General features: G+C 44.7%; 1 protein-coding gene across 1 annotated transcript in view; it reads right to left on the reverse strand.

Annotated features, from left to right (window-relative positions):
• Window positions 1–10660: 10660 nt before the first annotated feature.
• LOC121551825 (voltage-dependent T-type calcium channel subunit alpha-1I-like) overlaps window positions 10661–14237 on the reverse strand; it is a gene marked incomplete at its 5' end in the record, with an annotated part of 142348 nt that continues 138771 nt past the window's right edge. Inside the window, one exon of the mRNA XM_045215917.1 lies at window positions 10661–14106. Coding sequence (XP_045071852.1) covers window positions 13414–14106 — 693 coding nt within the window. The remainder of the gene's footprint in view (window positions 14107–14237) is intronic.

Genomic DNA, 14237 nt, shown 5'->3' on the forward strand with positions numbered 1-14237 from the left:
AATCACTATAGCTTCAATAAAGCTCACATTAAGCAGCAGAAAACCCTAAGCGGAAGGTTATTACTGTCTGTTTAGTTGACTGACTTTCTCCCGTGTTTGGGAGACAGAACATCTGCCACAGAACAGGGCCGAAACACGGAGTCCCAGAAACAACATCAAATGTATTCCCCCAGGAGCACAGAACAGGGTCGGTCGCAGCACTACATATTTCAGCCTCTTGTAAATTGAATAGACTGGGGGAATGCGCTTGTGTAGTAATGCCAGGGAGGAACACACACACACACTGCAGTTCTAAAAACACCCAGAATGCTACTAGGGTTGAATGAGAATTGGACCATTAAGATAATCTCGTTGGTTTTCCATTTTGAATCACAGTATCACCAGTGTATGTGATTTAAGTTAAATTGGGTTTGTAGGAAATCAGTCTGTTATTGCATCTAGCAGTAAACACGACGTAACACTGATATGTTTTTTTTCTCATGAATAATCTCCATATCTTCAACTTTTATTTCATACAATACATTTTACAATGAAATCATCTTTACCGGGAACTGTGGCAAATGTACAAAGGGAGATGAGGCAATGGTCTGAAGAAACATCAGTCTCTAATTTCCATTCAATCTATGTGGAAGTTAAGAGTCTACATTGTTATTGCCACCACTCTCTCTATTTACAATAAATTATAGCATACTAAGTAAGAAAAAAAATGATCTAAATGTTTCAATTATTGCACAATTTTTGTTTGGTTTAACACGAACAGAACCAGTCAAATAAAGCAGTCAACCCTTTTCTTTGGACAATATCTTACAAAATAAATTAAAGTGTATATTATGTATTTATATATTCATAGACTCTTTGAACACAGACAACATTTTTTGTAATTTCTCTAGAACTCAAAATGAAGGAAATAGGCAAAGGCAGTGTCAGGAGTACAGACCAATGAGGTGTCAGGGATCAATGAGTGATTGAGCCATCAACAGGAAGTACCTCCCACATCCTACTTTTATCAGTCCAGTAATACTCTCTCCCAACTACAACAAACCAAAGAACATGTAGCGCTACAATATAAATCCAAACGTTGCATTGAGTGCCCAAAAAGGCAGGAATTATCAAAAGTCTTAAATCTGTAGTGGAGTGAAGGCTTTTCAAGACTACATCCAGACCCAAATTGACCCCTTAGCCCCTACAAACTCGTGGATATATAAAATGATTGGACAGGTGTAAACAAAACAACATTCCATCCAGCCAATCAGAGGGCAAGGTGGAGGTATTACCATATTACAATACCTAATCTAATGTACAGCCTACCTATCAAGTGTCTTCAGAACAGTATTAGATGAGGTGAAGGAGACAAGAAGAGGAAGATACTTCAGACTGAGATACACCCCGTTATCCACTGAACCCTGTGTGTAGTACACTCCCCCACCTGCCTCTCTGTGGTGTGTTGTTACCCCGGTGACACAGAGTCAAACTCACCTCCATATCCCTCTCCTCCCTACACAGGCCTGCTAACACATTGGGTTCTGCCCACTGATCCGAGCAGCGTAGAACAAGCAGAGATCCAAAGCAGAGAGAACTCTATCTCTGCTGTTCTCTCATTCATAGCCTATCTATATTCCTTTATCTGGAGTGGAAAGATCATTATAATTTCATCTCTGCAATAGAGAGGCTTGTCTGTGTTTTACTCAGTTTGTGAGAAATGTAGCGCGATAGTGTGATAGGACGTGGTGATACAGTACAAATACTGACTTTATGGTGCACTGAGTTTTTTTAAGTGACATCTAGACGATAAACAGCTCAGACAAAGTACTGCCAATGGGCCATTTATTCCAGTACTAAAACCTATACTGGTACTAGAGACTATTCTGTATGCAACCTCTGAACACCTTGATATACTGAAGTATCATGAAGCAGTCAAATGGAAAGTTTTACTAAGCACAAAAAAAAAATCTGAGGAAACGATATTATGTGGGCATGAAGAATTTCTGTACTACACATGTGTGCTGAGGTATCAGTGTCGAAGGCAAGGCTACCTATCTCCATCTCTCCCTCTCTCCCGCCCCTCTGTCCATTAATTGCTCCCTCTATCTGCTTCTCCCTCCATCCTTTCTGCCCTCTCCCTCCCTCTCTCCCTCTCTTTCCCCTATTAAAACCTCTCTTCACCTATCTTCCTCTCCTTCCTCGCAAACATCAAAGCAGAGAGACATCAGAAGGATTATAGCTCATTCATGGGCTCTGTGAGGTGACACAACACACACACACACACGCACAGGCACAAGCGCACACGCACACACGCACACACGCACACACACACAGCCTTGCCCTGTACACCCCTGTAGTGTAACTAAAGCCCACTCCACACAGGAGGTCCTCTCAAAGTGTAAAGAGGAATTGTCAGTATTCAAACTCAAACGGCTTCCATCTAAATAATTCAACACAGGTAAAAGAGGTAATGCTGAGGAAGCTGAACCTCCCTGTTAGACCTGTCTCCTGTACCTCTGACACACTCAGGCAGAGAGAGGGAGAGGAGGGAAGGAAAGGATGGATGCTTGGGAATGTCTGTCTGTCTGTCTGTCTGTGTCTGTGTGTGTGTGTGTGTGTGTGTGTGTGTGTGTGTGTGTGTGTGTGTGTGTGTGTGTGAGAGAGAGAGAGAGACAGAGAGAGAGAAAAAGATAGTGTTTGCATATGTGTGTGTGTCTGTGTTTGTTTGTGTGTGTGTGAGAGAGAGAGAGAGAGAGAGAGAGCGAGCATGCATTTGTGTGTGTACTTGAGAATGTGTATGTGTATGTGTGTGTGTATGTGTGTGTGTGTGTGTGTGTGTGGTTTAAAAAAAAAAATGTTTCATATGGAGATGCCTGGGGCCAGCACTGTATCAAAGGAAGCAAGGTTGATGGGGATTGGTGGGGTAGGACGCATTACAGCTGAATCGCATCTTGGGAATTTAATCTGTGTGTGGTATTGAGATATAGTGTGTGTGTGTGTGTGTGGCCAAAACCAAGGCCAAGCTACCGATACGTAGGTGTTGAGATTCACATCAGTAAACCACTGCAATCTTAAAACCCCTTTCCTGCCTCTTCCCACAACAGAACATCTCATCTCACCTACAGATCAGTTAATGAATAAATCCATGCATTTTCTACCGCCGCCCTTCTGTGTTTCAAGGCAGCAGGTGTAGTGTTGAATAATGTGCATGGAGACATCCTGTGCAAAAGGTGCTGTTTTCCTACCACTTCCTGTGTCCTGTGGCTCTCCAGCATATGTTTTAGGCTAAATAAAGGCTATTTGTCATCCCACCCCCCAAGTGTGCCTAGTGCAGCAATGCGACACCAGCTCTAACTCTCTCTCTCTCTCTCTCTCTCTCTCTCTCTCTCTCTCTCTCTCTCTCTCTCTCTCTCTCTCTCTCTCTCTCTCTCTCTCTCTCTCTCTCTCTCTCTCTCTCTCTCTCTCTCTCTCTCTCTCTCTCTCTCTCTCTCTCTCTCTCTCTCTCTCTCTCTCTCTCTCTCTCTCTCTCTCTCTCTCTCCTCCATATCTTCACCCTCATCCTCTCTTTCTCTCTTTTCTGATATAGATCTATTTTTCTATTCAGTGGCATCTCTGCATGCCTGCAGACAATGACAGTAGCAACACAGCAGACACCATTCTGTGGGTGGAAAGAGACCTCTCATGTGTGTGTTTGAGGAAAGAGATAGCGCCATGAGCATTGACACACCCACACACACAGACACACACACAGACACACCCACACAGACACACACACACAGACACACACCCACACACACAGACACACACAGACACACACCCACACAGACACACCCACACACACGGTGTCTGCTGCACTGCCACTGTCATTGTCTGCAGGCATGCAGAGATGCCACTGAATAGAAAAATAGATCTCTCTCACACAGAGCCTGGTAGGTAAACATCCCAGACCCCATGTCGATACTGCTCTACCGGAGAACATTCTAAAACCAACAACACACCACTAACTTAGACCTCCTAATCACCATGATAAATATGTGATGTTAGGGAGCAATGAGTCTCACAGAAACTTTCCTCAACTGAACTTGTTGTTGGAACACTGAGCTGGCTGGTAATGGCCTGGATGCAGCGTTCACACAGAACTGAACGTTCTAAATGTATGTTAGCCAGCACAATGTAAGAACCATTAAAGCTGCACTCCTCAATCTCCATTTCTGTTCACAGTGGGACCCCACAGTGGGGCAGTACTAGCCTAGAGGTTAGAGAGGCCAACCAGCATTTGACCTAACCTATCGCGCAATCTGTAACGCTTCAGTGATACAGACGGAATAGAACCCTAGGATACTGTATGTGCTTATAAACCAAGGTGGGTCCAGGCAAAATAACAGTCACTGTGTTACCTGAAATCTGTGTTACCTCATATAGGCTCTGTCTTATTGTCAAGTGTGATGCAATTACCAGCTGAATGCACTATATAGAGTAGGCTATCCCTCTTTCACTTTAAAATAATAATAAGCCATCTGTGTAATTTCGGTATTGAGTTTAATATAGTAGCATTAAATTGAAGCTAATATTGTTTTCTCCCCCCCAAACACACTCCAGACAGTTATTATTGGATTCCACTGAGCTAATGTCAACCCAAGCAAAAACAATCTGTGGGCTAATCCCTTTTCAATATCACCACACCACTTTTTAATTGAAACTCTGACTGGGAGCCGTTATTGGTTACATCTACACAGCCACCATGGCCAATTAGAGAGAGAGATAGAGGGATGGGGGAGAGTGAGATGGGGAGGGAGAAGGGATAAAATAGAGAGTGATGAGAGAACGTGAGAAAGAGTGAGAGAGGGGGAGGGGGGTGGAGAGAGGGAGAATTTGAATTTGTGGGACATAGTTAATCGCTGACTTTGGGCCACTCTAAAGAAGATGTACATTGAGTATGCCTAGACGCAAAGTAGGAGAAATCAAGAACTACTATTGATCTAGATTAGCAGGTGAATATCAATATGATCTGTATTAGTACCATCCATTGATCATCTTATGTCATTTTGAACCAAGAGTCCAAAAGCTAAAACACATGCTAAAACCTGCATGTTTATGGGTACAGAATGTATATGTTTTGCTATTTTATATTAATATTATTTTAATGTCAACCAAACTAAATTAAAAGAGTAGGCCTACTTGTTTGTATATCACCAGATTTGAACTAGGCCTTTAATGTAAAAATGAGAGAGACTTTGAAGTATGTTTAATCTAAATTCCAAAAGGTTAAAATAATTACAAAACCAACACATGATAGCCATATTACAAAATGTCCCGCTTTGTGTTTGATATTCTCGGATAGAAGATAAACAATGATTTAAAAGCACTGTTACGAAACTCTCGAGTTAAAAACAAACTTGATGATGGACTCTGCATGGACACTAGCTGTATCCAACTATTCAACTGTGTGACATTTATTTGAAGGACGCAGTTAAATCCATCCATACCTGTCCCCCTCCAGTTTTTATCTTGTAAACAATAACATTTGGATTTTTAGGGTCCTCTTAACTTGCGTGCTGGCGAGGTCTGCCGTAACTCTGTAATTCAATCTAAGCGCCGTGCTTGGGCACACTTAATAACAAGAATATTGGCACTTCATGGGACTGCCTGGAAGAAATATGGTATGTCTGGAGAGAGAGAGAGGGGAGACAACAGCACCTCAAACAAAACAACATTAGCATCTCATCAGATAATTTGTTTAACATTTGCATGTTAATAAGCGCCCATGCTACAACCATATGCTAATTAAGCATGCTTACTGCAGTGTAAGCATAGTACTTTACCATTCTGTGATAGTACCTGCTGTTTTCAATGTATATATAAATTGAGGACATTTTGGCTTCACTGAACCCTCCCTATGTGCAATTTAAATCATGTTACAGAAAACTTCAAAGGTGGAGGTTGTTTTTAACTCTTTACAGAATATCAATTTCACATATATACATTTCCTACAATGTCATGGGTTGGATATCTTTAACCAGCTGTGAGCGTTGTCTTACAATAGCCAGAGATACTATGAACATTAACCACGGATAACTATAATGAAATCCATCTAACATATGAAACCAGCATATTCAGCAAATAATCCCACATATCTATCGCTCCCAGTTTCCTTTTCATAGGTACTCTTACATTACTAATGACTTTACCTCTGAGAGGAAGGGAGAAAGAGAGATATGGAGATCGGAAGAAAGAGAGGGAGAGGGGACAAATTTAGTCCAGAAGGATAAAATCACATCAGCTTGTCCATATTCACCACTGATCCTCAGATAAACGTTTAACACACTCCCTGGTTTTATACCACACTCCCTCGCAATACCTGCTACATTTTTTCATTTTTAGTCATTTTAGCAGACGCTCTTATCCAGAGCGACTTACAGGAGCAATCAGGGTTAAGTGCCTTGCTCAAGGGCACATCGACAGATTTTTCACCTAGTCGGCTCGGGGATTAGAACCAGCGACCTTTCGGTTACTGGCACAACGCTCTTAACCACTAAGCTACCTGCCGCCCCAGTGCTACAGTGGGCTGGATCCCTCCAATTAGTCTACTCAACACCACACAGGATGAGGAAAGAGAGAGAAGAGAGAGAAAGAGAGAGAAAGTGAGAGAGAGAGAGAGAGAGAACGAGAGAAAGAAAGAGAGAGAGCGAGAGAGCGAGAGCACCAGAAAAACCAGGTGCCTAGCACGGCAAGTTCAAAGCGTCATTACCAACATCAGCTCATTCACAGGCCTTTTGAACTGGAGACAATGCGTAGGTCTGGTTGTATAGAACGCTAGAAAATACCACCTTTACAGAGCTAAAATGAAATCAGAGGAGAGAGTGAGATGGAGAGAGGGGGAGTGAGAGAGAATCAGAACATATTTTGGTTTCCGCTCAAATCTCTTCAGGGTTGTGGATCGACAGCCATTTCCTGATCTCATTCAGTCCTCTGTTACTCAGTTTGTCTACTGGTTCACTGATCCTTTTGTTGTGCTGCTTCTATAATCTTCCTTTATCTTTGTCTCTGGTGTCGCTGGTTAAATCAATGGGCCTGGACAACTCGCAGGGCTCTACACATGGCCTTGACGGAAAAAAGCAGCGGTTTTCCATAAGCAGCCTTGACGCGAGGGTGCGCGCATGTGTGTGTGTGTGTTGGGCCTCAGGTGTGTGGAAGTGTGAGCTTTTTGGCAAGGTTTCTCACAGCTGTGATCAAGTACTTAGTCTGGGAGAACGAGAGAGAGAGAGGGAGGGAGGGAGGGAGGGAGGGAGAGGGGGGGAGGGGAGGGAGGGTTTGGAGGAAGGAAGGAGAGAGGGGAGGGAAAATATAAATATTGAATTAATTAAAATATCCCCCAAATACTCCTTCACCTCAAAGAATACGTTCACCATATAACATATGAGAAGTAAACAATATGAGCCACCTCCAAAACACCAAAAAGGATACGAGTTTAAAATACTAATGTAGACAGCCGGAGATCACTTGGTAACCCATTGTAGATCATGATGATCCAAGGGAATACACAGTAGCACTTTATTAGCAATTTACTACAGCGTATCTTCTCTGTTTTCAAAACTTATTTCGCCGCCACCCCTTCTCTTATCTAAAACCATCCTTCTCACCATAAGTGTCTCATTAAGCTACAAGCACTGTAAAACACCTCTAATTACCTCACATCCACCATTTCCTGATCAAACACCAAAAGTTACGGGGATGTCAGAAGTTTCGCTACACCCTTGCCTCTGTAGCCTGGGCTGAACCAGTAATGAGATAAATATGGTTGGAACTCATTTGGTGCTCAGACCATTTGAAGGGACCTCAGGGCTCTGGGCTGACTCCTTAATTCCTAATTTTACCTAACCTGTCTCCACCAGAAAATGTTCCCTGCTTTGAAAAGAAGTCTGCCATCATCCACTTTAATCAAGTCCAACGTCGAAGCCGGGAGAAAATCACTTTGATTTAAAATCCGAGCTGAGAACTTTATTTAAGGGGGGTATGTGAACGAGGATTAAAATACTCTGGTCCTTTTTATTCCTGCAACTACTCCTGTACTCGTTATAGGTTTTCGGAAGATGAGGAACTATGGCCTGTATGATTAAAATGTGGAAGACATAGTGCATTTTATAAAACCAATGCTAGGCTCCGACAGGCCATAGTAGAAGTGCGTCCAACCTTGCTGTTCGCAGAGAAAAATCTATCAAACACTTGAGTTTATGGAGATTGAGGTTGTCTGTCTAATGCCCCTGAGTTTTGCAGAGCTCTTCAATGACCTTGGTCTTGTTTTACCTGGGATTAGTCTCTTTCAACAGCCTCTGTGTCTAGGATTCTGTGTCTGGCATGGAATGCTACCTAGAGGTCAATAACACTGACCTGTGAACCTTGGTCTGGCATGGAGAGTAGCAGAGCAATGAGACAGAGCTACAACCAGCCTCAACCCCTCAGTCTCTAGGGGAGATTTGAACTTTGGCAACAGGCCACGTGCAGATAGAAGGCACACACACTCACCCCCCACTGTGACATTTGAAGAACAGAGGCCTGAGGGAAGGATAGGGAGGTTTGAGGGGTTGGTGGGATGGTGGGGGGTTAACAACACCTCAGAGTTTAATGTGCATGGGTAATGTGCTCTTGCACCACCGGCTCAGTCAGGCAGGGCCGGCTCTAGCCTTTTGGGGGCCCTAAGCCCCCCAAAAAGGGAAAATGTTTTTTGTAATTCTACACATTTTGCCATGGGATAGAGAGAACATTTTCCAATTTTATAACACATTTCATGCAATTCTACTAATTTGGCCATGGGGCAGAGAGAAAGTTTTAAAGCTAATTTCCTGAAATTCAACACATTTTGCCATGACTTATTTTGCCATGTTAAAATTATATCTGAGTGAGAGTGGCTAACAAAATCAAATGGGGCCCCCCTGAAGGTCAGGGCCCCTGGACACGTTCCCTTCATGCCCGGTCGGTAATTCGCTTATAAATGGAGCCGGCCCTGCAGTCAGGCAATGCTAACAACCTGTTGTCTTTCACTCTCTTTCTATCTCTCATTCTCCCCTTACTTCTCATTTCACTCTGCATTATACACTCTGTCCAGCTAGATACAGTATGTTACCTACCCAACGACCCACCAATCCACACACCCTCTACACACTCCACACCCTCCACATCCTCTACACTCTCTACATCCTCCACAACCCCCACACCCACTACACCCTCTACACCCACACCCTCTACACCCTCTACACCCACATCCTGTACACCCTCTACACCCTCTACACCCACATCCTCTACACCCTCTACACCCACACCCTCTACACCCTCTACACCCACATCATGTACACCCTCTACACCCTCTACACCCACATCCTCTACACCCTCTACACCCACATCCTCTACACCCTCTACACCCACATCCTGTACACCCTCTACACCCACATCCTGTACACCCTCTACACCCTCTACACCCACACCCTCTACACCCTCTACACCCACATCCTGTACACCCTCTACACCCTCTACACCCACATCCTCTACACCCTCCACACCCTCTACACCCTCTACACCCTCCACACCCTCCACACCCTCTATACCCGCTACACCCTCCACACCCTCTACACCCGCTACACCCTCCACACCCGCTACACCCTCTACACCCGCTACACCCTCCACACCCTCCACACCCGCTACACCCTCCACACCCTCTACACCCGCTACACCCTCCACACCCTCCACACCCGCTACACCCTCCACACCCGCTACACCCTCCACACCCGCTACACCCGCTACACCCTCTACACCCTCCACACCCTCCACACCCGCTACACCCTCCACACCCTCCACACCCTCCACACCCGCTACACCCGCTACACCCTCTACACCCTCCACACCCTCTACACCCTCTACACCTGGTCAGATATGGTGTGTATGTATTCTAATTCCCCTGAACCAAAGCAGTCACTCTCTGAGTGAGGTCACTATCTCAGACTAATATGTTACAGCGACTGTACTAGCTAACACGTTTCTGCTGTTGGGTGGAGAATGGGAATATGTCAGATTCATGTCAGGGAAATGCTTCCTGTCAATGCTAGTTTCTCTCTGAACCCTGCACATGTGGGGAAATCCATGGTCCACTGTGTGATATTTTGTGGATCTTCATTGGCTTGTTCATTCCCTTCACGTTCCATGATACAATAACAATTGTATCTGTGGATCTATCATGTAAAATAAAAGGTTTGATTGGTTGTATGCTTTAAATCTCCACAAACTGCATATATTTTAGATGTTGTCATTATTGTTGATAGCATAGCATACAGTAAAAGTTATGTACAGTTTTATATATACATCAGGCACTGTGCATTGTAGCATGTTGTGTGTTAAAGTACTGTACCATCTCACTGGAAATTCCTCTGTTGACATATGTACACTTTATTCTCTAGTGGTTTGATCCCTCGACCCTGAGTTCTAAATGACCTCGTGTTCATCTGATCCAGTGGCAGCCCAGCTCTCTCCTGATTGGTCTCCGGAAAGTCAGAAATGTATTCTGATTGGCTGTTAGTTCAGAAGGCAGAAAAACTCCACAAGGACATTGTTGTTTTGTCAGAAAAAGGGCATGATACAGCAGGCTACAATTATACTGTGGTGAGATAAGAACTACTATGACATCATGTACTCAGGGCAAACACATAGAACATTTATTGCTGTGCCGTTAGGCTTACCTTTGATGCCATAGTCATTGACTTAAGAGGTTTGTCTCGTCATTTATGAGAACATCTTTGAAGCTAAAACAGCCCTTCAAGGTTTCGTTATGGTTCCTGTCAACCCACACACTCATGTTTTACTTCTAAAACACCTTGAGGTAGAAGTCGCCCCTAACCACAGATCTAGGATCAGATTACTCAACCCTTTATTCTAACCTTAAACATTAAGGGGATTAACTAATATCTGACCCTGTATCAGTGGTTAGGGGCAACTTCTACCTATTCCCACCACCATTAACCAAGACGGTCCAGGTGTGGACTATAATAATAAAGTGGCATCTCCTGAAGTTATAGTAACAGACAACCCATAGCAATAATCACTCACCGATATCCCACATGTTACAAACATGTTAAAGACAAATCACCTGTGATGAAATTAAATGGCAATGAAGTTCATTAAACAGGTCAAACCAAACTTTGCTCATCACCTCAATGAGAAAAAAAACACACAAAAAAACACTAGGAGTACAAGAGTGTATTCTAGGTCAGGCTAAGATGGCCACTTCATCTCAGATGTACTGAGTGGCATACCAAAAAGTTGGGAAAATATGCAAAGTTCATTAATTGTTACAGTGACAGCTTGATATCAAAACTAGGGTTTGCTACTACAGATGTGTGTTAGAGAGAGAGATAGAAGGGGTGAGTGTATTACGTTTATTTTAAACAAGGAGAAGCATCCTATTGCAATCCCATAACCATGCTAAGGAACATTGATGTGTCAATAATTCAATGTGTCATTATGTATTGTATGACACTCAAATTAAAGCTTTCAAAAAGATCAGCAATGTTTTTTCGTCTTGGTGTTAGCATAGAAGGCTAAGCTAAGCAACAACGTTCCCTGTTCGTCCCTGGAATGTCTGTGATTAGGAAATGTTCTCCTGTGCTGCGAAATTATGGCCCTTCCCTCCTTTTGTCTTCATCTGGGATTCCAAAATCCAAAATTCCAGGAGGAACGAAAATTCCCAAAGTTCCGTGTGCCCAAGGGAACTTTTTCTTCAGCGCACAGAGCTTATTTAATTATTTTTGCTTGTTTGTTCTCTCCACACACTTTTAATAATAAAAAGTATATATTTTTAACCCCACATTATAAAACTGAAAGCCACTTGCAGACAAAAGGTTTTCGACAATAAGTTATACGAGAAATCGTACGGGTAAGGTATAGGTTAAGGACAAAGTCATGACAACACTGTCGCGCTCCTATTCTGTATTCTAAAAAAATATTGGAATAGAAACCACTTTATAATTATCATCCCAACATTGACATCTTGATACACTTCGGTATATATATTAAAACTCTTGGTAAAATGCAATAATTCCATCATGCAGGCAAACTGCCTCCATCTTCTAGGAGGAGGCTCTAGTGGTCTGGAATTCATATCTCTGATATATTCTTCCTTCCTTATTTTCGCAAAGTGACAAAGAGAAAGAAGTGACAGGTTTGAATTTCACACACATCCCATTGTGAAGCAACTGTATGCAGGTGTGAGTTTTTCATCTCCCAGAGTGAATGGTGCTCGTCTCGTCTCCTCACCTCAGTTTGTTTGTCTCAGGAGGGCCAGTGTCTTTGACAGAGAGGCTCTCCTACTGTGAGTGGATATAGCAGGCTGTCCTGTCTCTCTTATTCATTCCCTGTTCTCCTCTCTGAGTGAGTGGCGCTGGGATCAAATAGCCATTTCACAAACCACTGCATGCAGGAGTGGGATCTTAGTATGGTCTCTCTTTTTCCTGTTGTACTATCACTTAGACACACACACGTACACACACTCACACACACACTCACACTCACACACACCTTCCTGAAAAGTACCGGTGGAGGGAAGGGGTTAGGTGATGGTGATGATAAGTTAATGCATGCCTTTGCTACCTAAGTCTCAGCACTCCTTCTCAACTGAACTCTACACTACCTCTGTTCAACCGAGGCCTCCTCAGCCCTCCTCCACTCCACACACAAGGACCTGTAGCCTCCGTCTGCCACAACAGATGGGAATTAGATCTGGCTTCTGCCCTCCAGGAGAAACTTCCTCCTCCTACACCGTGACGTACATTCAGCCTCATCCTACACCGCAACGTACATACAGCCTCCTCCTACACCGCGACGTACAGCCACACTGTTGGCTTGATCAGCTCAGTTTTTTTTTAGATATTCTATTTTTGCATTTTAAACTTCTGTGAAGCCGAAGAAAAAAGGAAAACAAACAGGAAAACAGGAACGATGATAAGACAAAAATGTTCTCGTTAGATCTCTGTCTCAGCTTGTCTCTGTCTATGTCTTCTATGTATATCTCCCTGATATGATGATGCAGCCCTCCTGGTCTGTCTCCTACTCTGGGGGTCCTTCTCCTCCAGAGGGGTACAATGGGGGGTCCATCCCATCCCCCACCACAGGGGTCACACCTGTAATCCCCTTTAACCTTCCACCGTTTGACCTCTGACCCTCCACACCTGAACCACTGCCACAGGGTAGCACAAAATGGGACAGGGGGGTTATAAACATAAATATATATATATATAGAGAGAGGGAGGGGTTTGGTTATAGGAATTCACGGGATTACATCACACGTTGTCAAAAACGTCAAACTTCTCTCTGCCTGAGGGGGACAGAGAGGAACAGTATGGGTTGATGAATCCTAATAGGAGTGGTAGTAGACAACAAAGGATTCAGGCTTCATCTGTTTTTACTACAGGACCCTACTGTCGTTTGGCTTGAGCTATTCCCCTTGAGGCCCGTTGCCTCTCCCAACTGTCCCTCCGTTGCCTCTCCCCCACTCTCTCCCCACGGGTTGGCCAGGAAGCCCTGGGAGTCCAACTCCAATCCTAGGATCTGTCTCCCCTCCCCCCTCCTCGCCCCCTGGTCCAAGCTCCCCGTGCTGTTGCATTTCTTCACCCCTGGGGGCGCCAGGGAGGCGGGCGAGAGCAACGATGTGAGCGACAGGCTGCTTAGCGTCTCCGACAAGTGTTCGCTGTTGCCTGCCTGGCTGGAGCTACACCCCCCGATGGACGAACTGATCCCGATGCCCAGGTCCTCCAGGTCGCACAGATCGGGGTTCATGGAGTCCTCCCGGGTGTAGCCGGGGCTGATGCTACCCCTGCCGCTGCTCTGGCTCCGCTGGTGGCCCCGAGTGGCCTGGAGGGTGAGGGCAGGGCCTGACGAGGGGCTGGGCCGCGGTCTCAGAGTCTGGCCTGGTGGGCAGCTGGTGGAGTCCTCAGGGAGCGGGTGGGGCAGGGGGCAGAGCAGGGGGAGAGGGGGCTTCAGGTCTTGAGGGGGCGAAACACTGAAGCTGAGTCCTTCCTCCAGGGTGGTCTGGAGGCTGCCATCGGAGCTCCCCGTGGCCAGAGACGAGTCACTATGGGACGGGTACTGAGGACAGAGAGAGAGGGGCAGGGTGGAGATGTGGAGTGAGATATTGTAATATATAACAACGTTAGAGTCCATGTTTGGCTGACTATACTGTAGGATGTGCAATGTGTACTGTGCAGTCTGTTGGTTGG

The sequence above is a fragment of the Coregonus clupeaformis genome, unplaced genomic scaffold, assembly GCF_020615455.1.
Source record: "Coregonus clupeaformis isolate EN_2021a unplaced genomic scaffold, ASM2061545v1 scaf0554, whole genome shotgun sequence".
Lineage (NCBI taxonomy): Eukaryota > Metazoa > Chordata > Actinopteri > Salmoniformes > Salmonidae > Coregonus > Coregonus clupeaformis.